At 36.8% G+C, this 25,759-nt stretch overlaps 1 protein-coding gene across 6 annotated transcripts; it reads left to right on the forward strand.

Annotated features, from left to right (window-relative positions):
* Positions 1–841: 841 nt before the first annotated feature.
* On the forward strand, positions 842–20,995 carry LOC5567861 (ketohexokinase). Of its 6 annotated transcripts, none has more exons than XM_021849653.1 (5): positions 842–1,364; positions 19,777–19,887; positions 19,955–20,279; positions 20,337–20,575; positions 20,633–20,995. In XM_021849653.1, exons 2-5 carry the CDS (start codon positions 19,796–19,798, stop codon positions 20,904–20,906), a joined length of 930 nt encoding a protein of 309 aa, XP_021705345.1. In that variant the 5' UTR covers positions 842–1,364; positions 19,777–19,795; the 3' UTR covers positions 20,907–20,995. The 6 variants fall into 6 exon arrangements, with proteins under 6 accessions (XP_021705345.1, XP_021705343.1, XP_001651899.2 ...); XM_021849651.1 differs by lacking the exons at positions 19,777–19,887; positions 19,955–20,279; positions 20,337–20,575; positions 20,633–20,995 and adding exons at positions 2,201–2,254; positions 2,408–2,608; positions 2,673–2,999; positions 3,067–3,767 and having other exon boundaries at positions 1,113–1,364; XM_021849650.1 differs by lacking the exon at positions 842–1,364 and adding an exon at positions 1,371–1,739.
* Positions 20,996–25,759: the final 4,764 nt, after the last annotated feature.

A 25,759-nucleotide genomic window follows, 5' to 3' on the forward strand; every position in this document is an offset into this window, starting at 1 on the left:
CTGAACAATTCAGCTCGGGAAAATACAGTAAAAAATTGCTGATTAGGGATGGTACACAAATTATGTCACGCTAAATTTCAACTTGTCTTGTTTCTTCAAAAAATACCTTCATGCATTCTCTCTTGAACTCGGTTAGGAATTACACCTGGAATTTGTATTTGGAAATCATATTTTATGGAATTACTCCAAAAATTGTCAACATTTTTCAAGGTATTTACAAAAACTATCGCACAATAACATAAATTTAATACAACTTGTCGATATTGTAACACCGCAATAAAACAACCGAACGATTTTTTAACAACGGATTGTAGCATAATGATAACACTAATTATCGCAATTACGTAAATAGTGTAGACAGACTATTTGCGTATGTTTTAACTGTTCATTTGAATAATCTATACACAACAAAATTTATTTGCTCATTATTGTATGAATTTAGATGGTCCGATACGGTGCTAGTCGAACTAAATCAACTATTCCTCATTTCATACCACCCATGAAAAGAAAGACGCCATAGATGAAGATTTATCTGCTGCCGATGCTTTCATCTATTATACGAATGACAAACTATTATCATTAAAATGATTGATACACAATGTTGGGCGATTTTCTGTTTAAGTTAATTTAGTCAAATATTGAGTAGCTGATACTACTACCATCCTTGACCTCTACTTTCAGTTTTTAAGTGCAAAAGTACGCTTAATCTGCAAATGTACATTCAGTACATCTCTTGTCCGGAAGATGTCGCTCCAACACAATAATGAGAAACACCCGTCTTGATGATAAAAGTCTTGTCTCTGAATCTGTCAGTGTCAGAGAGCCGATTGTAGGCGATGTGGGGTATTTAGAGGTGCGGGCGAACATGAAATTAGTATTTGTGATAACATCAGTTTTGAAGTGATAGTTGTGCAATGCCAGCTTCGGCGAGCCGAAAGTTCACGAAGTAGCCGAAGATGACGTCACGTTAAGAAAGCTGCGAACTATTTTTTTCGCAGCCTTGTCGTCACCATCAGCTGACCGGTTTGTTTACATCTTTTTCGTGACTAATACAAGCAAACACATACTAAGAGCCGGACCTGTTATATATGACATTGGATTGTAGAGCACTTCACTTGTTTTGCTCCCTCCTTCGTAAATCAGCTGGGTTTTGCAAGTATTCTGCCTACCGCGAGCTTGGTTGTATTGTGGTGATACGCGATTGAGTATCTGTTTTCATTTGAATAGATAAAACAACTCTATGTGTGATTTATTTATAATATCCTCGTATCTACAAGACTAGCCAGTCTATCAGGTGGATTCAGTTGACAACGACGACGAGGGAGAAAATTCCCTTAAGTGCAACAATACTCACATATAGCTAGGTAAGTAAGCGTTCAAAATCTTCTGTCAATTGTAATTCGATTTCTTTGGTGTTGTCTCTTATCAAAAGCTACGCTATGCTCAGGCGGCTTATCATGTTTGTGAATCGCACCGAGTCTCGATCAATCCATGCATTCGGCTAAACCGTTGAACGCCTTTTATTTGTGTGTTGCCCTCACCGTGTCTACATTGGTGAGAGCAAAGGTCAATAACTTTTTTTTTTGTAAGTGCTTGAAAGGGGACCGATGCAGGAGTGACGCATTACTTCGCGTTTAATTTGATTAGGGCTTGGTTCGGAAAATGTTTACTGTCATTTCGTGTGATGCTAGAATATTTTTTACCAGAATCCATTACATCAGCTACGACGTAAATATCAGGTAAAATCACATCTAAACCATTGTAACAAAATAAACAAGACGTCGTAATTCGACGATTTACGTTGTGTGCCCTAAATTTTCAAAACAATATATGTATATGATATTTCACGCAATATTTGTGACGTCACTGATCTGTTTTGGTACATACTTTTCTATGTTTTGATGGATTTATATTGCGTTGAACAGTTAACTGAAGAGAAAGTACTCAGAAAAATATGAACATCTCAGACATGATATAATGCCTTGCTTCATAAATGTGCGTGTATTGTTCTAGAAACTTCCGAGGATATGGGACTTGATTCTGAATCCCAAAAAGTATACTCCAATCCCTTATCTGCGCCTTTCTTTTTATGCTTGCACTCATTCCTTTTAACCATTTGTGGCTGTTGGATGCTTACTTCATGTTTGAATTTCTTTCGTTTCTTGTTCTTTCTGTCTCTGCATCGTTCGATTCTAACCAGTTGCAAGCAACACTCCCTCAGAAGATGTCTAGGCGAGAAATGCTAATCAGACATGTAAGTACCTGGTTCTGATTCTGTTCTTTAAACCTGCATGCATTTTCAATGTGTTATGTGGCCACAGCAGGACTACATTGCTTCAGGAGTCTTTGAACTTGTGCTTTTGCATTTCTCATACTGCATACTGAACCTGATCCATAAATCTTTCAGGATTCGCAAGCTTCATACATTCCGAACTGGCTCGAGTGCCATAGGAAACCAGTCACAATGATCCTGCGGTTGTACTCTAGTATAATTCTCCTCTGGGACTTTTGCATCATCCTGTTATACTTTGCCATGCAGCTTCTACGGTCACTCTATCAAATAGTACGACCTCCGAAGCGTAAGTCCGTAGCTGGCGAGGTTGTGGCGGTAAGTCCTTGGCAAATTTCAACCGTTCATCACCTGCTAAAATTGACTCATTTCAATGTTTTAGATCTTCGGAACAAGTAGAGGAGTAGGCCGTGACCTAGCAATTCAGATGGCCGAATTGGGCGCCAAAGTAGCTTGCGTTGATATCAACTCATCCGAGAACGACATGCTAGTGAAGAGTATTAACGGCAGTGGCTACGTTGCCCATGCTTTCGAATGTGACCTCACGAATAAGAACGACATCATTCGCACGATAAATGCCATCGAAAAGCGATTCGGTCAAATAACCATGTTCTTCCACTGCTGTGGTGTCCCTAGTCCGAGATCACTCATCACCGATCCACCGCCAATTCAAGCCACTCTAAATCTGAGTGTCGTCTCGCACTTCTGGGTAATCCACATAACTTATCAGAAACCGATTCCTCTCAATAACTCTTCTTCAACTCAATCCCATTCAGCTTCTGGAAGCGATCCTGCCAAAGATGAAACGTAACAATCACGGCCACATCGTGTTCCTCACTTCGGTGGCTGGCCTGAGTGGAGTTAAGCATCAGACGCCTCTCTCCGTGGCGCAATTCGCTGTCCAGGGCCTCTTCGAATCAATCCTCGATGAACTGCGCATCGAAAAGTTCCTCCTCACCATTCCGATCTCCTTGGTGCACCTGTATCCGTTTGTCCTGACGGAAAACTGCCGTAACGACATCCGAATGCGCATCCCGTCCGCATTTGGTACCATCCGGTCGGAAGATGCCGCACGCAGGATCATCGATGGCGTCCGACGCAACGAGCTGGAGATCAGTATTCCCAAGTATTGCCTAGCGTTGGGCCACGTGCTCAAGTTGCTACCGCGACGGGCGACGTTGCTGCTTCGGAATCTCTTCGATACCGGAGTGGATTTCTAGTACCTTGCAGCTCAAAGACTGTTCTCCGATGCTGCGGTTAATATTTTTGCCATATAGTGATTCTAATCGTTGGTTGTTTTTTGACGTATCTCTATAGAACTCGACAAGCTTGTTACCTAAGACTTGAAAACTTGTAGTAGAGTAAGATTCATATACGTCTAGTGAGAGACAGTCGGATCCCCTCTAAGGGACGCGATCCAGTGATGAATTTGACTAAATAAAGATGATATGTATTGGAAAGTTTATTAGTTACGTTATATTTAAAGTGTAAATTTCTTTAATGTATTGTGAAATTATATCGTATGATTTGTTTAACTGGGATAAGTACATCGCACTTTTTGCTTTTTAATAGTGACAGAAAGAGGCGTGTTCATAATGTTTATGTATTCTAATTTGCAGTTATGATACAGATTCAATGGCCAAAAATTAAGAAGGCAACATATTTTTTTATTCTCGGAATGCTGGTTCAGCAATCGATCAACTTTAGATGAGAATAATGTAGATAAAGAACATCCGGAAAGCAAACAGTTTGGTTTGTAATTTGGCGCTAATCAGTATGTTAAATTGAGCATTTCATTTCAAGCAAGTTCTATCTTGTGATCCACATCAGATAGAAAGCTCGAGTCTTCAACAAAGTTGTGCAGAAAGTCAAAGACATCAATGCCGTGAATTTCTAAAAATTTGAATTTCAAGCTATTTCAATTTTCTTCAATATCCATATAAGATATAAATCAGACATGAATCATTTGAATATGAAGTCAATCAAATCTGAATTACTTAAAGATTTTTTTTCTGCCTTTATTAACGAAATTTTTGGGGTTAGTTCATCTCGGGACCAACGGCTTCACTTCGCTTCCAAAGGACTATAACTCTTACGTCATAAGTGACTATCTTGGGGATGGGATTCGATCCCAGATTCCTCGGCGTGAGAGGCGTGTTTTCTCACCCCTACATCAGGTCCGTCCCCTTTCCACTACATAAAGATGAAATCGATCAGTCCCGAATCGCTCATATATGAAGTCAATCAGACATTGATGACTTGAAAATTAAGTGGATCAATCGTAAATTTCTAGGACATGGAGTGAATTTGACATGAATCACTGGCAAATGCAATTTAACGAATCTGAATGACATAAATTTGAGGTTAATCAGACCTGAATTACTTGAATATGAAGTGAATTAGACACATGAAACACATGAATATACAGAGTGTTCAATAAGTTCGAGTACATTTTAAAAATAATAGCCCCCCCATTGCGCTTTATGACGAGCACGCGGCACGCGCCTGGTCCATCGGCATCCCGTCCCAGATCTTAGATATGAGCAGGGCCGGATTTACAAATGTGGGGGCCCCAGGGCCAGAAATTTGTGGGGGCTTTTTTAAGAAATCTCGATTACTTTTTCAAATCGACGTAAGTAACTTTTATACGGTTTTGAGAAAATAATTAGGAAAAATCACAATCTATCTTCTAAAACTGTTTTAAAATGAATCACCTTTTTAACATTTTTTTGCCGTGTACTTTGCTCAAATTTTGCATACACTCAGCTCACGTTCAAAAACTAGGTAGTTTCTATTATTTCCCACAAAAATAATTATAAGGAAATGATAAGCCGTTTCATTCAGTTACTTTCGACGTTTTTCTACCAGTGTAAAATCGGCTCAAGTAGTGTTTTGTTTTGATTCGTGGTTAAGTCACTTTGTCTCTCCATACAGCAGGGCGGCGAAAGTAGTGGTTAGGTTGCGAAAGTTGAAAATCTCACTTTCGTCGTTTTGTAAATCCGGAAATTAAACGTTCTAAAAGTGAAAACACAGACAAACAGACGTAACACTTAGAACAAATCCCAATCAAAATCATAGTCACGATGACATGTACGCCCAATGCTAAAATCGGTGTATTTGGCCGATGGACCAACAGATGGCGGTAGTGTGTAAACGTCAAACGCGAACAAAAACGATGCGAGCGCTGAGGGTGGTGGATTGGCCACCTACCATATATTTGAATTGGCCGCTAAAAAGGTGGTCGATGGACATCGGTGAGAGTGTGACGTCTGTTTGTCTGTGGTGAAAAGTTGAGTTGGTACAGAGCGGTACGTGTAGAATTCCGCCTGCTTAACACGTAGGATCGATAAAGTAAGTTTGTATACTTTTTTGACTTGAGTCTGTATGAATAAGTTTCCGAGAAATCTTTTCAAGTGCTGTAAAATGGACTCAAAGATAGTTGGAAAAGAAGAAATTGGAAGAAAACCAGTAAATTTTACTGCAAAACAATGACAGTTTTTTTGTCGGACTCAAACTTCATTCGATAAAATAGAAAAACTTAATTAAGGCTAAATTACCAAATGAAAAAAAATTACAATTAGACCGTAAATATCTTATTGTGTTTTTACAACATTACTCATTTTTATAACTCTACACTGAGAAAGCCAGCTGAATTCCGAATTTTTAAGAAGTAACTTTTAGTATGATCTACTGCAGCACCTTCAATGATTTTGAAACGTGATGAATCCAAATTCGGACACTCTGATAACATTGATTAAAAAAAGGAAAATTTATATGTTAATATGTTTAATTTTGGGCATCAATTTTACCTTTAACATTGTTGATCATTTTACTAAAAATTGTGATCTAGTAACCATTGCCAAACAATTGATTAAAATAAAAACAGAAAAGTTGCTCCAGTCAAACATTTTTTCTTCGCCGTGCAAGTTCTTCTCGGTTACGCGTGGATGGAAGCCTCATCCAGTTCGGGTTGATATTATTGTGATTGATTTCAATTATTTCAAAGGTGTTTTCAACATAAGTGCGAACGGAACTATTAATTAACAATACAGTGGCATGAAACTTTATAAATTTGGGTTAAATGCTATTATTTAAGTGTTTAAATTGACTGTCCGGGATTAATGACGAGTGGCTTGAAATCCGGACGAAATAAAATATTGTTGAAATTGGCATATGCGAATGAAAATTTTGAAAGTATCTTGAAGAGAAAACTTGCAGAAAATCTAGTAAAGGTGTTATGTGACTCCTCACTTCATTTTCCTCTTAAAAAACTGTATTATTTATGTGATACCGCAGTTCAAAACACAAGCGTCCAACAGGAATTTTATGGCTGCAATTGAGATAATAAAAACACTAATTTACTTATATACCATATATTTTTGAGCAACGTAGAGTAAATGAGTACATTAAAAACGTAACAAGATGGAATTTAATTGGATAAAGGAACACTTATTATCTATTTTACGAAAATATTTCATGAATTTATACAGCTGTCCGGATTTTGATTCACAAGTGTCCGGATTTCAAGACAAGGGTTGTTTCAGGTGTCCGGATTTAAGGACAAGACAAGAATTATTGATTTGACTATTTAAATGAAAAAATATTCATTTTCAATCAAAAACTCCTTATCGTTACTTAGATATGATATGAAACTATAAGTTGCAACACAGAACATTGTATACGATAAATGACATGAAAAGTTTTATGTTTGCGCGAAAGCCCAATTCAGCGCGCACAGAGAGTTTTGTGATATCTCCTACCAGGACATGACTAGACATGTTTGAACAAAATTCTTCAGAAGGTCCGAATTGGACGAACCCTGTTCCAATTCAGACCCCCCATGTTCTAATTCGGACCACGTTATATTTTATGGGTTTTTGCTTAGGTAGTAATGAAATATAACTCTGATTTGTGTGGTATCATGCTTTTAAAACTTCTCCTGTAAACGAAAGCTGTAAAAAATAAACTGACTGGGCGTCAAATTTCAATTGAATTAGAGCCAGAACCGGCCCAAGTAAAATATAGATTTTATTTAAAAAATAATAAATGTGAGTAGAATCCGTAACTGATGAAAAAATGGATACAGTCAACTCTTCCTAATTTGATTTCGAATGTATAATCATGTATGGGAGGTCGAGGTATTGAGATGAAGAACACATATGTTTCAATTTGGGATCTTTTTGTTATATTGACAAAATATATTGGAGGAAGTCATTTTAATGTTGAATATAGTAAAATTTCAACAAATTGAAACTTTGCATTAAAATATCGGGATAAAGAGGTGAATTTGTATAGGATACTGAAGCAGACTGCATCGAATATGGGAACATAAAGTTGGAGAAGTCTCGACTTACATTTAGGAGTCAAAATATGCTATATTGAAGGAACTGCCCATTATATCGAGCAAGGGAACAAAAGCACAGAGAATCACGAAAGGGAAAGTTGACTGAATTGTTATCAGCATGCCACACGATATACACATGCAAAAATGGTCAATCGGCACAGAAAGCTCTCAGTTAATAACTGTGGAAGTGCTCATAAGAACACATCTGAGAAGCAGGCTTTGTCCCAGTTGGGACGTAACGCTAGAAAGAAGAAGAAGATATACACTCAACTTTTAATAACTCGATATTGATATCAGAAATTATATCGGAATGCATTCACCATTATTTTATAATTTATGAAAAATTGTTGTGCTATGATTCATTACGCAAATCAAAACAGTTACGTAATGAGAAAGCGTTGTGTAATGAATCATAACAGCACTGGTCTCAGTTGCGTAATGACTATTCCCGCACTGCATACTTCAGTGTAGGAAAGTAGGCCGTTTCATGATAGATTGGCGTGATGAAAAACAGCCTATTACGACGAATAATACAATATCTTGTATTTTTGTTTAGCAAAATGTGCATGGATTTCAGGTGAACTTGTTAATCTTCAATTAATTCCTGTGAATAACTTTGTTCAATTTCTGTCGAATTTTGTTGTTGAATTGCTCCCAAGTAGGAAAGCGTATCTAATTCCACGCAATTTTCAATTTTGGCTGGTAAAGTGAGTATTGTTTCCGACATACAGAAAACCTTATCGAAAAAACATTGTTGTTTTTTTTACTCTACTAGCACTGCATGATTTTTTATTAAATTTTTAACAAAATGTTTAAGAAAGTTTTTTGACTCTAGAAATGATCAAGGAGCCTTCCTTAGCCGAATGGTTAACGTCCGCGGCTACAAAGCAAAGCCATGCTGAAGGTGTCTGGTTTCGATTCCCGGTCGGTCCAGGATCTTTTTGTAATGGAAATTTCCTTGACTTCTCTGGGCATAGAGTATCATCGTACCTGCCACACGATATACGAATGCGAAAATGGCACTTAAGGCAAAGAAAGCTCTCAGTTAATAACTTAGGAAGTGCCCTTAGAACACTACGCTGAGTAGCCGGCTCTGTCCCAGTGGGGACGAAGAAGGCTCAATCCTTAATTGAGTTATCCAAGTGATAACAGAAGAATTCTTGTATTACCTGTGGCGAATAACAGACGTGCCTTCTCAGTATATATATTAAATCATCCTGAGATCTCCGACAGTTTCCATAAATTTTTATACCAAGTACATACATTCCGCAAGTTGTTTGTAAATCCTCAAAGGGGATCGCAGCTTCAAAAAGTTTGGAATCCACTGTTATAGAGAGAAGACGTTATATAGCAAAGTTGACATAGGGTCGGTGTTCCCTTAGTGGACAGTCCCCTATAGTCGCACTAGTGGCTTTTTACGGCCATTTTGCTATAAATCTTTTCAAAATAATTTTTGACATGGAGGTCAGGAGCAATCTATCTAAGTACCATTGATACACAGCTTGATTTTGTTCAAAAAATGATCGAAAAAAATAGTTTTGCTTAAAATTTTAGCTCCCTTGAGCCTATAGTAAACCTATTGTTCATATAGTAGCACTACTGAGAGAAACTATTTTTTATTATACGAAATAATTGATGAATTTAGAACTTTTCTTACACCAAACGAAAGCTTTTTATCCACATATTGTAGGAAAAATATAAAAGTTTTATAAAAATACGGTTTTGATTAGCATTTTGCCAACGCCGTGATGCTTGTGCTACTATAGGAACAGAAATTAGAAATAGTGCTATTATAGGTACATGTATTCCTATAGTGGCACAAGCGATAATAAATGCAAACATATGAGTTTTCGTAGTTTTCATATTTTTCCCACAAAACCAAGATAAAAAGCTTTCAGATGATGTAAAAATAATTACGCTAGCGTTATTTTTCGATTTTATATGAATATTTGTTCTTAGCTATGCGGCTATTGGTACCCTAAGTGTATTTCGAATGTATTTATGTGAAAGTATATGAATATAGTAGTATACAGTCTGGTCTCCGACAAGACGCTACCACTCACTTTCCTCCCACGGCAGTCTCTCAGCCGATTTTAATAGGACGTAGCTGATTTTTTATTTACGACTGACACATATCATGACAGCTGAGAAAATGCGGTGGACGTAAAGTTGGTGGTAGTATCAAATAGGCGATCTGACTAAATATCAAGTCATGCGGGCTCATGTAGAACATTTTTGAGCCACAATAATCACTTGGCCAATTGGGTTGTTTAGTGATGAAAAATTCGCAGTTTTTTGTAGCTTGATTGAAAGAGCACAGTTTTCCAAGTGGAACACGATTTTATTGTGATTTGATATCTTAATTTTGATATAGTAAATGATTAAAATAGATTTAATTCCGTCGACTCAATGACATTTCCATTTACATAATGACAGCTCGTCCCGGAGTAAAATTTGCCGAGGGGTGATTCAAACGCGATTCCCATACGAAATTCAAACGTGTTTTAAAAATAGTTCCAGGGCACGGAAAATTATGAAATTTTGGATTCTGGCTCAGTTTTTAACATAGAATCAGAATATGTAAAAAACAGGATACCCCTAAACAAGCCAATTGTCATGTTCAAATACAGGAGCCGGAAGTCGTAGTATGCGATCCCAGAAAACAAACCCAAATCAAATAGTGATTTCCAAACTGTTTCATATAAAATCATACTTATTCGACAAGAGAAGCCTTTGTGGTAATTTTGAATGTAGGAGACCATTTTAAGTCCAGTTTAAGAACCCCGTTATTGGTAAAAAAAAATAGCGATATTTATCATTAGAAAAGCAGCCATTATGTGGAACATTAAATATCAAAACAAATAGGGCGATATTCAAAACTGAAAAGGCAATAGATGGCTCTTTTTCAATGGTAGTAAAAACGAAATCCTGAAGCAAAGAAAGCACCACGGAAGATGAACTAATGATTCACTTTACACTTCATTTCTAATCACTACTTTTTTAATCCAGTTTCTTAATTGCAAGTAATTTACGTTTTTCATCATTTTCCATACGTTTTGACACAGAGTGTCTACTCGTTTACTGAAATGAAATTCCCTGATATTTCCAGGTTTTTTCCAGGTCTTAAGAAATAATTCCAGGCTCAAGAAAAACTCTTAAATTCTGATGATTATTGAATTATAAATTGTGAATGAATTTGAATTCATTTCTAACAATAGGTCTTAAATGGCTTCAAAACACTTTAACAAAAAACAAAGATTTCTTTAGTTCTTTAGTGATTATTTTCCAAGGAATTCCCCCTACAATTTCATTTTAGAAACCTCAAGAATACAATATGGATTTTCAGAAGAAGAACCACAGAAAACACCTCAGAGATTTCATTGGGAATTCCTCCAAAGATTCCCCAACAAAGACTTAAGTTCTCCATGTCTATGTTATCGCTTGTCATTTGATGTCCATCCTGGAAAACATGTTCAGCCACTTTTGATTTAAAATCATACGCTAATCCCTTTTCTAATTCCTTGTCCGCTTTTTTTACCTCAGCAATATGTTCTTTGAATCTTATTTCTAGTGTTCGTTTTGTTTGTCCTATATAGATTTTATTACAATGGGGGCATGAAATTTTATATACTCCTGCTCTATTCAGTTTATTAATTTTATCCTTTGTTGATCCTAATCTAGATTTAAGCTGACTACTCCTGCTGCTGAAAACCAAATCTACTCCATATTTTCGAAATTTCTTAGCCAAAGGCTGTGTAATCTTGGTATCAAAATTCACCGCTACTCTTTTTAAATCCTCTTTTTCGGCAGTAAGTGTTGTCATACTTTTCCTATATTTATCCCTTGCCCTCTTATCTACTACTGCTTGTATTGTACTATTCCTATATCCGTTAAGCCTAGCCGTCTAATCTTTCTTTGCTGTTTATCACGCGAACCCCGGGACGGATATTATCCGGTCGAACGGTAGTGTAACCGTGTCCGCTGCGCCTGGGTTTCCATCAGGTAATGGGCTCAGAATGCGCGAAGAAAGTGGGATGAAAAAGTGTTTGTAGCGAGAAGCGATATTGTTTGTTGTGCGTTTTATCGACGATCTGAGGAATCGTCTCTTTTATCCCGGATGATGCAACTGCAGAAAGTTATGTTGGAAAAAGTGTCGTCTACGAATTAGTACGGACATTTGTGATTGTTTTATGTTCGAGGAGGAGCGAGATTTGCTGTTGCGCCAATAGTTGTGCGGAAACTTTGCGTAGTTGTTCCATTTTGTTTTTTGGACTGTGCGTTTTGTTGTGTTTTGTTTGTCTGGACAACTACATGGACTAGTATTGGATTATTGTGGTGTTGATAAAAAGAAGTAGTTTGTTGTGGAATAAGAAAGAACGTTGCACAGTGGTCCATAAGGAAGGTTTTTTGAGACGAAACGAAAAAGTTAAAAAGTGACCGAAAATGAGTGAGGCAAAAATTGTATTCGATCGGCTTAATGAATCGAACTGGGGAACATGGAGATTCCGGATGGAGCTGATGCTGATGAGAGAAGATTTGTGGTCGACTGTTAAAGATACCAAACCAGAGTCAGTGGATATAACATCAGCGTGGACGAGAAAAGATGAGAAAGCTCGAGCGATGATTGGATTGGCTTTGGAAGATAGCCAGTTGAGCCACATTTTGGATGCTGTGAGTGCTAATGAGATGTGGGAGAAGCTCAAGGGCTATCATGAGCGAGGATCGTTGTCGAACAAGATCCATGTTCTACGTCGACTGTGTTCAATGCGACTTGATGAAAACGGAAGCATGTCCGATCATTTAGTGAAAGCTACGGAGTTGGTCCACCGCTTGCAACGGATGGGAGAGTCGTTGAAGGAGCATTTGGTTGTAGCGATTCTTTTGTCGAGTTTGCCGGAATCCTACAATCCGCTTGTTATCGCTCTTGAAGGTCGTCCAGAAGAGGATCTCAAATTAGACTATGTGAAGGGGAAGCTTCTGGATGAATGGCGGAGAAGGTGTGTAGACCGAAGACAAGAAACGAGTGAAGAACAAGTAATGAAGACGTCAGTGTTGCCAGAAAATCGGAGAATTTCTCGAAAATGCTACTACTGTGAGAAAGAAGGTCATATTCAGTGGTACTGTCCTGCCTACCTAAAAGAAAGAACAAAAGTGAAGAGACAGCAGGATCGAGAGAAGTCGATGGCGGTTCAGCATCCGGATTCAGGCAGTAGAAGTGATAGAGGGGTGTGTTTTACGATAACGACTAAAAGTGATGAGTCTGTCGACGAAAAGTGGATTATCGATACAGGTAGTTCAAAGCACATGACCAGTTCTACGGCGAGCTTGGGTTGGTGGAATCCTTGTGCTGAAGAAGTGTCCTTGGCAGATGGAAGAACAGTAACAGCAAAAGGAAGTGGTCAAGGAAAAATTGTTGGTCGCGGATTAGGAGGTGAATCCGTTGATATAAAAGTGAGAGAGTTGTTGTTTGTACCTGGACTGTCAGCGAATGTGCTATCAGTGAGCCGGATCACTGATGAAGGTTATTATGTCAAGTTTGGTCCGAAGGATTGCCGTATTATGGATGCTGAAACTGTAATAGCTGTTGGTGTGTACTATTTTGTGCAGTAGATTTTTAATCCAGGAGGAGTCAGGTGAAGAGCAGTGGGCTGTACTAAGGAGGAGTGTTGGAGTAGAGTAGTGACAGCCCCCTGGTAAGATGAGCAATCATTGAGATGTGTCAGTACCTTGGATGATGATGACAGTTAACGATGACATTGTGTCTGAATATGTATGTGTATGTAGAAGTTTGACGTAGCATAATTGTAAATGTGTGATATTAATGTTTATTATTATTGTAGTCCGTACTAGTCCGCAAGAAAGTAAAGTTGTTTAAAAACTTACATCCCGTGTAATCTTTCTTTGCTGTTTATCACGCGAACCCCGGGACGGATATTATCCGGTCGAACGGTAGTGTAACCGTGTCCGCTGCGCCTGGGTTTCCATCAAAAAATACCCGTTTGGAACATCTAAAAAACAGTATCTTCTCCAGAAAGCACCTCTGGGTCTTTCTTAGAATCACCTACAACATTGATTTTCAGGAATATCTTTAATATTTCAACTTGAAATTTCTCTGTGGATACTTTCTCAATGTACCCTAGAGATTCCTTCTAAGATTTCTTAAGAAATTATTCCAGTAATTCTTTGAGATATTTCCCAAGTAAGTCTTCGAATATTTTTTCAGGCATTTTTAAAAGCATATCTCTGAAGAAATTGCATGCAAATTTTTCAGAAATTATTAGTTAAATGTTTGATAAATATCTGGACGAGTAATATTTTAGAAGAAAATCTAAAGTAAACTCCGATGAAGCTTGTGTAAGGTTCAAAGTACATAACTCTTGATGAACAAGGATCCCCGAAAGAACTCCTAGACACTTGAGGAAGTTTGAGAAGATTTCCTAGATCAATTGTTAAGATATTGAAAATAAAAATCAATCGAATAGCTTATCCCGTAGGATTTTCAGAATTCTAATTCCTTGAATAATATCGGAAGGAATTTCCAAAGAAGTTTGTATGAGAATGAGCGGAGTAATTATTGGAAAATTTGCAGTGGTGTTAACTGGTGTGGTACCTTGAATAAACTTTAGAAGATTCTAAGGGTATTTTATTCGAGAAATTCATTGGAAAACGTTTGGATGAAATGCTGAAGAAACTCTAAAAAAAATCAATAGGAGCATTATGATGAATCGACGATCGAGTTTATTGGGAAGTCCTTCCTTCCTAATAGATTTCCTCGATTAACCAATCGAGAAACTGTTGGAACGATTCCTGGAAGTAACCATAAATGAACTCTAAAGGAATTAACATGAAAAAGCGTAGGAATTCTTGTGCGATTCCTTGGTAAAATATCTAAAGCATAAGCATAAGCATTGATGACCGTACAATTCGTAGTTGCTACTCCGTGATTGACCAGAATAATCGAAGTTGCACAAGGAACCAAGAGATCAGTGGCGATTCCCCAACCTCAAATCTACCTGTTCCACGAATAGAAATTCTTGATTTTATGCAACCAATTTGCATCTATTAAGTGAAGATTTGCTAGAAAGGAAGATTCCAATCATTTACCATTGGCTTTATGATCTCAATTTGTCGAAAAAGGCATTTTTAGATGCGTAGAACAGGTAAAAAGTTTACGAGTTAAGGTTACGAGTCGCCTCTGCAAGAGATGTAGCTTGGGAGTAGCTTTCCATCTTCAATGTACACTTTCGAGAACTCCAAACATTGAAAAGTCAATAACGGCGCCGGTCACGTCCTTACGGTCATCGGGGAAGGGAAGGAATGTTAGTGTGACATTCATTGTTACTAGAAACCGAGATCTCCTCTGCATCTCCATGGTTGTCACGGGAAGGAGTTTTGTTAGTGGGGGAGGGATCATAGCTGCATGATCAGAATTCACCTTGGTAAGTGATGCGATTCATGCAACCTCAGTTCAAAAAATCACCTATCAGCACTTTAAAGATAACGTGAACATATGGTAAGTCGACACTTTTAGCGTCGAACCATTCAAAGGTTATTTTTTATAATGATAAAATCAAATAAAAGGAAAGGTTTGGGATTTTTAATGTTAATGTACAAGAGTCTATGTCGACACTTACTATGACGAACTGTTCATATTTTGTTAAAACAAATGATTTAAGTAACATTTCCATCGTTCTCATGATAAATATAAGTTTTTTCTTCAATATATTGTACATTTAAAATGAAAGTATGAAACGAACTCACCAAATTGATCATCAGTCCTTGATTGAGCCGCTATAAGCTACTTAACCCTCTAATACCCAACCCCGCCTTTAGACGGGGTACACTTTGGAATTTTGTGTATTTTTTCGTAGCTCGCAAATCAAAATGATTTTATTTTTGGCTTATACCTTGACTCATAACACGCATATTAGAAAAGTTTTTTATGACTTTTGAAACTTTTTTGTATTTTTAGAAATTGTTTGAAAAATTGCATTCTCATATAACCTACAAATGCCTGGGCTTCATTTAACGTGAAATATAAAAAAATCGTACCTTTTATATTTTTCTACGATTAACCTATCACAAACGAAGAGCCTGGTGGTATTACAATCATTTCAAACCTGTTTTTCCGTTAGTCACACGGGAAATAAAATACGCTTCGAAAAAAAATTAAAAATTTAATAATTTAAAAAATACCGTAACAATTTAAATTTTTATTATTGCCAAAAATCAACAACTAAAAAAGGCTTCAAGAAAAAATGAAAAAAGATAGGGATGTTCAAAAATAAAAATTATAAAAATCAAAAACCAAAATTTAAAAATTTGCGAATAAAAATAAATAAATGCCCAAAACGTGTTTAGAACGATTTTAGATAACGAAAAATAATACTTAAATCGAAAATAAAAATTTGGGTATTAGAGGGTTAAATCAGCATGGTCATTTCACAATAGCAAAATTTCACTCCGGCGATGCGAAAACGTGAACTCGATTTGAACTCAAAACGCGTGCAAACCAATACGAGAAAAGAAAAATCGACGACACAAAAACAAGATGAAACGGAGCCAAAACTCAAACCTTCAAGAGCACAAAGCTAGAGTACCAGATAGCGGTTCAAGCTTAAAACCTAATCGATTGGTCACCAGCAGCGAGTGACCAATCGATCAAGTCCCCAGCCCGATCCGCTGTCCGGCTCTCCAGATTCACGCTCCCGAAAATCTAATCTTCGGCGTCGATGCATCTTCACCTTCCGCTTGGCCTTTAACAAACCACTGCCTTGCAGAACGCGTGCAGAATAGTCCGTTTTATTTCCGCTATAAGCACTATTTATCAAAAACTGCACCAGCCGAATTTAATAATTTTCTCTTGTGCGATTCCTTGGTAAAATATCTAAGCGAATTTCTTCAAAACTATGGTGGGTTTTCTTGAAGAAATTTCTGTACATAAATGTTTGGACAAGTTTTTAGAGCAACAACTGGAGGAATCGATTGAATAATTAGTGCATAGTTTGGGATAATTTTCGAAAAAATAAATCAAAGAAATAAATTAAAAATTTGCGGGAGCACAATCTGGAGAAATTCCTCCAAACATCCTTCGAAAATTCGGTGGATGAATTTCTGGGATAATTGGTAGAGAGAACTCTATAAAAAAAGTCTAGAGAACATCTTTGAAAGTATTCCAGATCAAATCTCTTGGAATTACTGGGATATTTCTTGAAGCTTTTCCTTGAGGGATCTGAGAAAAAATCTAGATGAGCCTATTGAATATTCGCATTATAGTCTCTCAATGTTACTGTGTAAAATTATGCATCAGGATTAACTGCAAGCAATATAATGAATATAGTGACTTAAGAGACAATTTTGTTCAAAACATAGACTTAAGAGATCTTCTTTCAAAAATAGATTTTTTTTTTCGACTTGCATTAAAATAGACACCAAATATCTTAAAAGAGAGGTTTACCAACACTGCAAAGGAAATAAAATGATTTTTTTTGTATTTCATTAGAATTTCTACAAAAAAAAAACCGGAATGCTTAAAATATATTCTGAAATCGGGCTGAGATTTGACGAAAAAGATCTATTCAGAAGTTCCATTAAAAAGTATTCATTTTACTGGTGTATGCGTGAGTCTTTTACATTAATCAAAAAACACTGCGGAACATTTTCTTTGTTTCAAGCATCAAAATGCTCCTATTTACTTAAATTATAGTTACTGAAACCATGGTCGTTTTCAAAAATATTTTCTAGTTTTTGAAATATTGGGTGTTGAAATGCATTGTTTAATGACTACAGTCAACTTACATGCAAGAACCAGCTTATATGAAGATTTATTTGTTTAGTTTACTACAGAATTCAAAGTTGATGTGTAAGAGAATACTTTTCTACGAGTTTCATGATACTTTCAAAGCTCAAAATTTATTATTAGAAAAGTATGGTATCTTGCCATATATGCCATATAACAGAAACGAATAATTTTGTGTGACGATGGCGGCATGTTGAAAAATCGATTTATTCAATATTTATTCGTACATTCAAACCAAATCCTACATAATCCTATTCTGGTGATTATTGGTGGGATAGATCACTATTACCAATCATAGTTTAACTTTCAATATTAAAAAACAGCATTTTATACTACTTTGAGGATCAGTAGCTCAAAATTGTAATGTGTTGGAACATTTTCATTTGATCTTTGAGACACGCAAAAATGTTATCTTTGTTAAGCTGCGTAATATTGAAATCTTTAATCATGCAGATTCATATCCTGCAACAAACAGACATTTTTTCCGGAACTACGAATAATCGATGATTATAGTACTTTATGACAAATATATGGTGCATTATTTGAGAGCATTTCACGGAAAACATCCAAGTTTATTAATGAACTGAATCGTTCAAGTAGCATTTTGAAGCGGCGCAGCCGGAATTTTTTTTATTAAATAAAGTGTGCAAAAATAGTTTTGAAATATTTAATCGTATGTTCACGATTCAACCATGAATTACTATTTCAAAATTATTTCCCTGAGTGTGGCCAAAATTCCCTGAGAATTCCAGGTTTTTTCCAGGTTGAATAAAATTCCCTGAGAATTTCAGGTTTTCCAGGTTTTTCCAGGTAGTAGACACCCTGTGACAGTTCTCCAACTACCATTCTTCCATGCGCTTGTGTTGGAAGTTTGAGAATCCAGCGTAGCGTGATCAGTGGGTGGAATACAAACAACAGTGTCGTCACTCGGCGGTCAGTGAAAGAAAGTGAATGTTCGAAAAGTTGTTGCCTGTACTTTTTGCCGCTGGCGCCAACTGTTAGCGTTTGAGAACAAAATAAACAGTCATTACCCTATTGGGGCTTCAAAAGTTGGAATACGCTTAACGTATATGGGTCATTTTGAGTTCAGTAGCTCTTGTAATTGGTTCCGGAATACAAATTGATATATTCAGGAAACAATTATCTTGTAGCACAAAAACGCAAATTTGAAGGGTATTCTCATCAGGAGAAATAAAAAATACAACTGTTTCGTGCAGGTAAAGCTGCCAGAAGCTAAAGAAGAATATTTAGAACACGATCGAACATTATGGTCTAGTAACAAATTTCCATTTTTTTGATTTCGGGAAATCCATGCTTCATTTTTGAAATTCATATTATTATGGGGACCTTCCTTAGCCGAGTGGTTAGAGTCCGCGGCTACAAAGCAAAGTCATGCTGAAGGTGGCTGGGTTCGATTCCCGGTTGGTCCAGGATCTTTTTGTAATGGAAATTTCCTTGACTTCCCTGGGCGTAGAGTATCGTCGTACCTGCCACACGATATACGAATGCGAAAATGGCAACTTTGGCAAAGAAAGCTCTCAGTTAATAACTGTGGAAGTGCTCATAAGAACACTAAGCTGAGAAGCAGGCTCTGTCCCAGTGAGGACGTCATGCCAAGAAGAAGAAGAAGCTTATTATGGTAGTGTCCTCGTGAGAATCCTTAAACGATGTGAATAAGCATTCAGAAACGATTCTATTGAGAATCCTGAAGTGAATGGATTCTGATAAGAATCTAATGAAATCCCTGGAAGGTTTCTGGTAAGTTCTCTGAAACGTTTCTGATAAAATCCCTTGAAAATCCTGATAAAAAAAACTGGAATTATTTTAATGAGAATCCTGGAGATTGGATCTCTGCAATGTTTTTGATGAGAATTCTGGAAAATGTATAAAAGAACCATGGGAAGATTGAATGTTAATCCTGGAAAGATTATGATGAAAGTCCAAGAAGAACTCTAATTAGAATTCCTGTAACGGTTCTCATGAGAACTCGGCAGCGATGTTGATGAATTCCGGGAAGGATTCCGCAAAGAATTCTAAGAGTATACTGATTCTGAGAGAATTTTTAGTGAATTTCATGAGAATCCTGCGAGAATTCTGATTACAATAGATACTGATGAGAATCCTTCGTGGAATCCAATGATAATGCTGAGAGGATACTGATGAGAATTCTGTAAGGATTCTGATAGAGAGTCATCTTTCCTAACGGGCTTCTCAATGTAATCAAAATTTCAAACATAAATCATTGAGACTTTGTTACTGAGTTGCAGCACAGTTATCAAATGTATCGAAAAAAACATAAATAGCACTGAATGTTAAGGAAAAGTACTATTATTTTACTTCCAGCAACTGCACTATACCCGTTATGACTGCTAAGCGAATCCTGTGCGTAGGTCTTTGTGATCTTGACATCATCCAGGTGTGCGAAAGCTATCCCGTAGAAGATTCGGATCAACGGTAACACCAATTTGACAATAATTAAACATTTTTCAATCAAATCAATACTTGAAAATCCGTGTCGTAGCTCATCTCACAGCCGATGGCAGCGTGGAGGCAACGCATCGAATAACTGTACCGTTCTGGCTCTCCTGGGAGCCAAGTGCGAACTGTTGGCCACATTCAGCGATTCGGAACACTTTGGCTTCGCACTGCGCGATCTGGAACGTCGAGGCATTGACATTGGACGATGCGTTGTGCATCGGGGCTGCGAGATACCACTTTCCACGGTTTGGTTGGGTGCAGCCAGTGGCAGTCGAACCATTGTCCATTCGAATCCCGATCTGCCGGAGCTGACGGTGGAGGATTTCGAGCGATGTGATCTGCGAGAGTACAGCTGGGTTCATTTTGAGGTTCGTGTTGTAGAGTTATGAGGAAGGCATTGAAATACATTCCGGAATATTTCACAGGGTAGACGGAGCGCAGCGGAAATCGACAAAATGATCGGCCGAGTCAAGGCTTGGAATGAGATGACGGAACCGAAAGGGACAGTCACCATTTCGGTTGATTTGGAAAAGCCACGTGATTCGAATTTGCTACTGATAGCAAATGCAAACGTTGTCTTTCTTGGGAAAGACTTTGCTCGTTTCCTGGGATATAACTCTTCTCAAGAAGCCGTATACGGGCTTCGAAAATCACATCCAGGAAGGTTGGAGTTTTGGACATCTCTGGAGAACCCCTCTAATACAACTTTTTTCTCAAACAGTTACACAATAATCTGCCCATGGGGCAGCAGCGGTATCAGTGCTTTGGACGAGAAAGATCAATTCTACAGCTGCGGCGTCTATCCACCGGAAAGGGTGCGAGACAGTCTGGGAGCAGGGGATACCTTCTGTGCCGGGTGCATTTTTCAACTGAATCTTGGTAAACGACTTCAGGACGCTTTGGAGTTTGGTTCACGGTTAGCGGGTTTGAAGATTGGTGACTTCGGATTTGATCATCTCAAAAAAAAAGTTAACAATGTTATTGTAGTATTATAGAGCAAATGGAAAAACAGTAATACATTATTTACGATCGATGATTATGAAAATACACAAATTCAATTGTCATTGTAAACACGAATAAAAAACCGTTAGTGTATTTCCTTCAGTGTAATCTTAAGCATCACACGACAGTTTTCATGTCCGGTCCGAGCACAAACGATAGAAGATCAACACGAAGATGCATTCTAACAATAAGAACAAATGAGAGCGAGTGAGACGAATCGACGCGGTAGAGAAATGCATCGATAGAGACAGCACTGGGATATGGTGGTGGAAGAAATGAAGAAGCGAAAGAGGAAAGGAGATGGAATGTTTTCGGCAGCGCACTAGAGGGCCGTTGTTAATTGTACCACGATTTTCTGGTGAGTTGCAAGCTTAGTGTCAATGATGATGTCGCGCTACACGATGATTGTTCATCTGCAACAACCAGACAGCTCACCAATCCACCAGGAGGTGGATCGTGCTGAGTTGTTGAGTTGAAGGAGAGCGAAAGAAGGAAGGCACAAAAGTCTGTTTGACAGCTCTGCGTGCGCACGGAAAGAGCGCCAGTTCGACTCGATTTGCAATGATCGGTTATTATTATTATTATTTTTATTTTTGGATATTCTATGGTTTGGTTGATCGATGTTAAAGTTTGTTTTAAAAGCAGCTCCACTTATTTTGAAACATGTTGCCGTGTACAAATAGTAGACAACACAACTAATTTAATTAAAATAATTTGAAATTATAATAAGTACATAAACAAAAGGGGAAGAACGTTTAGGCTGGTTGTGCATTACGATAAAATCTCTTAACATAAGCAATGCTCGTTGTTGGTTCTTGTGAAAGGATCAACATGTTCGGCTTAACGAATCTTATTTTAAATATCGAATAACACCACATGCAGTTGAACAAAAAGGATGTGATTACAATAGACTTTTGATATTTTCAATTCTGAACCACCGCAAAAATAAATATTGGAAATCAAAATTCTCCTGAGAGGGATGATGTGGTGGAGGCTCATTCTAATTAATATTGTCGTTCAATTATGGGGATAAATTAAAATTGTTATTGTTCTATACATACTTACTTATTATAATTACCTGTAAATATTGATACAGCACAATTCAAGTATTTAAATATCAAATAGCAAACATAGATATGGTCAGTGTTCAGACAGACTGAATCAAGTGTTTTTTTTTTAATCGAGTAAGAAAAATGTACCCCAAACATGTGAAACATCAAAATAGTATAGATATTTACTGTAATGATGAAACTTATCTATTTGATGATACATTTGTATCAAAATAACATGGAAGATTTAAAATTGATGGAGTTCTTTACGTATCCTTAGAGCTCCAAAATTCATCTAGTCTGGTATGTCTAAACACCGACCATATGATCCTCAAAAACTCATGAGAATGGTACTCTTTGAATTTGGATGTGCTTAAAAGATTTATAAATTAAAATTATTATTGATGTTACGAGCTGTGTCTGCAGTGAAACTTAATGCTACACAAGAAATATATTTGAATCAGAGTATTTTTATATATAAATCATATGAAAAAAAAAATTGTTCCAGAAATTACTCTAGAATTCTTTGGCAGCGTCTCCCGGGATTCTTCCTTAAATCACTCATGAATCCTTCAAATCCTCGCTGGGATTGTTCTGAAAATCTTGAGATTATTTCCGAATTTTCTTCCAGATATCGCTTTGGGATTCATCCAAAAAAAAAACGTTACCATTCCGGTATTACTTCTGAGATTCTTCCGGATATCCCATTGCGATTATTCTGGACATCTTTTTGGATTTTTTTTGCAGAACTCCGTATGTGATTTAGGATTACTTTTGAAATCCAGGAAATTAAATTCTTTGAAATTCTTGAAAATTGTTTTCGAAATACTATGGAAGATTTTACCATAAATCCTGATGCAATTCATTTGGATATTTAAAGAGGATTTTATCAAAAAATGTACGACTCTACTAGAAATTCTTCGAGAATTCCTCCGAAAATAACTCTAGATTTTTTTCCGGAAATACTTCTGGTATTCTTATGAGAATGCCTCTGGTATTCTTCCGAAAATGACTTGAGATGCTTTCGGAAATCTTTCTGATATTCTTCAAGAAATTCCACTGAGATTTTTACGCCAATATCTTTGAAATACTCCTGGGACTCTTACAAAAATCCTGTTGGAGTTTTTTTCGGATATCTCTCTATTCTAAATTTTTCAATAAATTTTGCTGGGATTGTGCTGTAAAACCTGCTAAGATTCATCCAAAAATACGACTGTCATTCTTCCGGATATCATTCAAGAATTCCACCGGAAGTTTTCGTGAGATTCAACCGTAAATCGTTCTGGTATTTTTCAGAAATTCTATTGAGATTCTTAAAAATATCCTTCTGAAAAATTTTCTGAGAATTGTTTTGGGATTATAGAAGGATTTCCAGAAGAATTCCAAGGCGATTCACAGAAACATCACTTCTGTATGAAGGATTTTCGTTAATATCTGAAATAATCCCATGAGAATTCTAAATCCAAATTACAGTGATATTCAAAAGAATCCCAGAAGTTATTTCGCCAGAATACCTGAAAGATTTAAAGGATATTCACAGACATCCAGAAGATTTCATGAATATTTTCCAGAATAATTCCGATGTCCAGATGAACTGTAGAAAGATTCATGGAATAATTTCAAACGGGATTTTCGGAATCATTTGAAAGTAACTTTTAGAAGATTCCCAGAAAAAGAAATCAGTAATCAAAGTAATCGAAAAAATCTCATTATTTCAAGCAATGCTCGTTGGTTCATGTCGAAGGATCAACATGGTCGGCTTAACGAATCTTATTTGAAATATTGAATGACACCACATACAATTAAACTAGTATGTGATTACAATTCTGAATCACCGCAAAAAAAATATTGAGAATCACAATCCTTCTGAGAGGGATGATGTGGTGGATGCACATTCTAATTAAAATTGTCGTTCAATTATGGCGATAAATTAAAATTGTTACTGTTCCATAAATACTTGTTTATTATAATTACTTGTAAATATTGATACAGCATATAAAAAGACATTGGTCCAGAAATTACTCCAGAATTCTATGGAATTTCCCTCCTGGGATTCTTACTTAAATCACTTATGAATCCTTCAAAACCTCTCTGGGATTGTTCTGGAAATCTTGAGATTATTTCTGATTTTTCTCTAAGTTCTTCTGGAAATCACAGAATACTTCCAGATATCGCTTTTGGACTCATCTAAAAAAATCGTTAGCATGCCGGTACTATATCTGAGATTCTTTCGGATATCCTTTGTGATTCTTCTGGACATTTTATTGGAATATTTGCATAAATCTGTATGTGAGTTTGCGTTTATCTCCTTAAGGATTACTTTTGAAATCCTGGAAATCAAATTCGAATCGAAATTTTCGAAGATTCTTTCGGAAATTCAATGGAAGATTCTAACAAAAATCCTGATGCAATTCTTCTGGATATTTTTAGAGCATTTTGCCAAAAAATGTACTACGACTCTACTACAAATTCGTCGAGAATTCCTCCGAAAATAACTCTGGCCTTTTTCCGGAAATACTTCTGGGATTATTATGAGAATACCTCTGGTATTCTTCCGGAAATCACCTGAGATGCTTTCGGAATCCCTTTAGAATACTTTCGAGGATGCTTCCGAAAATCTTTCTGAAATTATTCTAGAAATGCCACTGAGATTTTTACGTCCATATTCTTCAAATTTGTCTGGGACTCTTCCAAAAATCCTGTAGGAAATCTTCCAGATATCTTTCTAGCATTCTTTCGGGAAGCCTTCTGGGATACTTTCGAAAATCTTTCTGAGGATCCTTCAAATGCTTCTGTTAAGGATTCTTGCAGAAATTCTTCCCGAATTACCTCTAGACTCTGGGAGTTTCCTGAATTTTTCAAGAAAACTGTTATTATTTCGACTATCTCTCTAGGATTCTTTCGGAAATTCTTCTACAATACCCCCAGATTTCTTTCTGTTATCCTGCTGGAGGACTTCAAAACATCTTTCAAATATTCTTCCAGAAATTTTACTGGAATTTTTCAAGAAATTCCGCTGGGATTCTTCCGTAAAACCTGCCGAAATTCATCCGGAAATACGACTGGAATTCTGCTTGAATGATAAGCATTCAAGAATTCCACCGGAAGTTTTTGTGGGATTCAACCGTAAATTGTTCTGGTATTTTGTTTAATTACATTGAGATTCTTAGGGAAAAATATACAGGATTCCTAAAAATATCCTTCTGAAAATTTTTCTGGAAATTGCTTTGGAATTAAAGGAGGGTTTACGGAAGAACCCCAGGTCGATTTACAGAAGAACCACAGAGAAATCACTAAAATATTATCAGGGAGATTTCTAAAGGAATTATTTTAAGGATTCTCGTAAATTCCTGAAACAATCTCAGGAGAATTTCGAATGGATTTTGAATGTTTTTTTTTACAGTGATATCCAAAAGAATCCCAGAAGTTATTTCGCAAGAACCCCTGAAGTTTCAATGAAAAGTCACATACATCCAGACGATTTCATGAATATTTTCCAGAATAATTACGATGTCCAGAAGAGCTCCAGAAAGATTTACGGAATAATTTCAAATGGAATTTCCAGAACCATTTAAATGTCACTTTCAAAAGATGCTCAGAAAAAGAAATCAGTAATCAAAGAATCTCATAGGTATTTTTTTAAAGTCCTAGTGGCTGTCCGGTAGTTTTCTTGGAGGATTTCCATTTGAATTCAAGTGGGATTTTCAGAAAATTCTGCCAAGGATTTAAGAAAATTTTCAAGGAAAATCAATGATAAATCACGAAAAAAATCAAAAACACTTCCTCATGAATTTCCA

The sequence above is a fragment of the Aedes aegypti genome, chromosome 3 (genome assembly GCF_002204515.2).
Source record: "Aedes aegypti strain LVP_AGWG chromosome 3, AaegL5.0 Primary Assembly, whole genome shotgun sequence".
Taxonomy (NCBI): Eukaryota; Metazoa; Arthropoda; class Insecta; order Diptera; family Culicidae; genus Aedes; species Aedes aegypti.

Coding starts and splice junctions, on each gene's coding strand:
- LOC5567861 (XM_021849650.1), top strand. CDS start 1,663: ATGTTTACTGTCATTTCGTGTGATGCTAGAATATTTTTTACCAGAATC. Junction 1,740..19,776: donor AGCTACGACGTAAATATCAG/GTAAAATCACAT, acceptor TTTTACTTCCAG/CAACTGCACTATACCCGTTA. Junction 19,888..19,954: donor GTAGAAGATTCGGATCAACG/GTAACACCAATT, acceptor TCCGTGTCGTAG/CTCATCTCACAGCCGATGGC.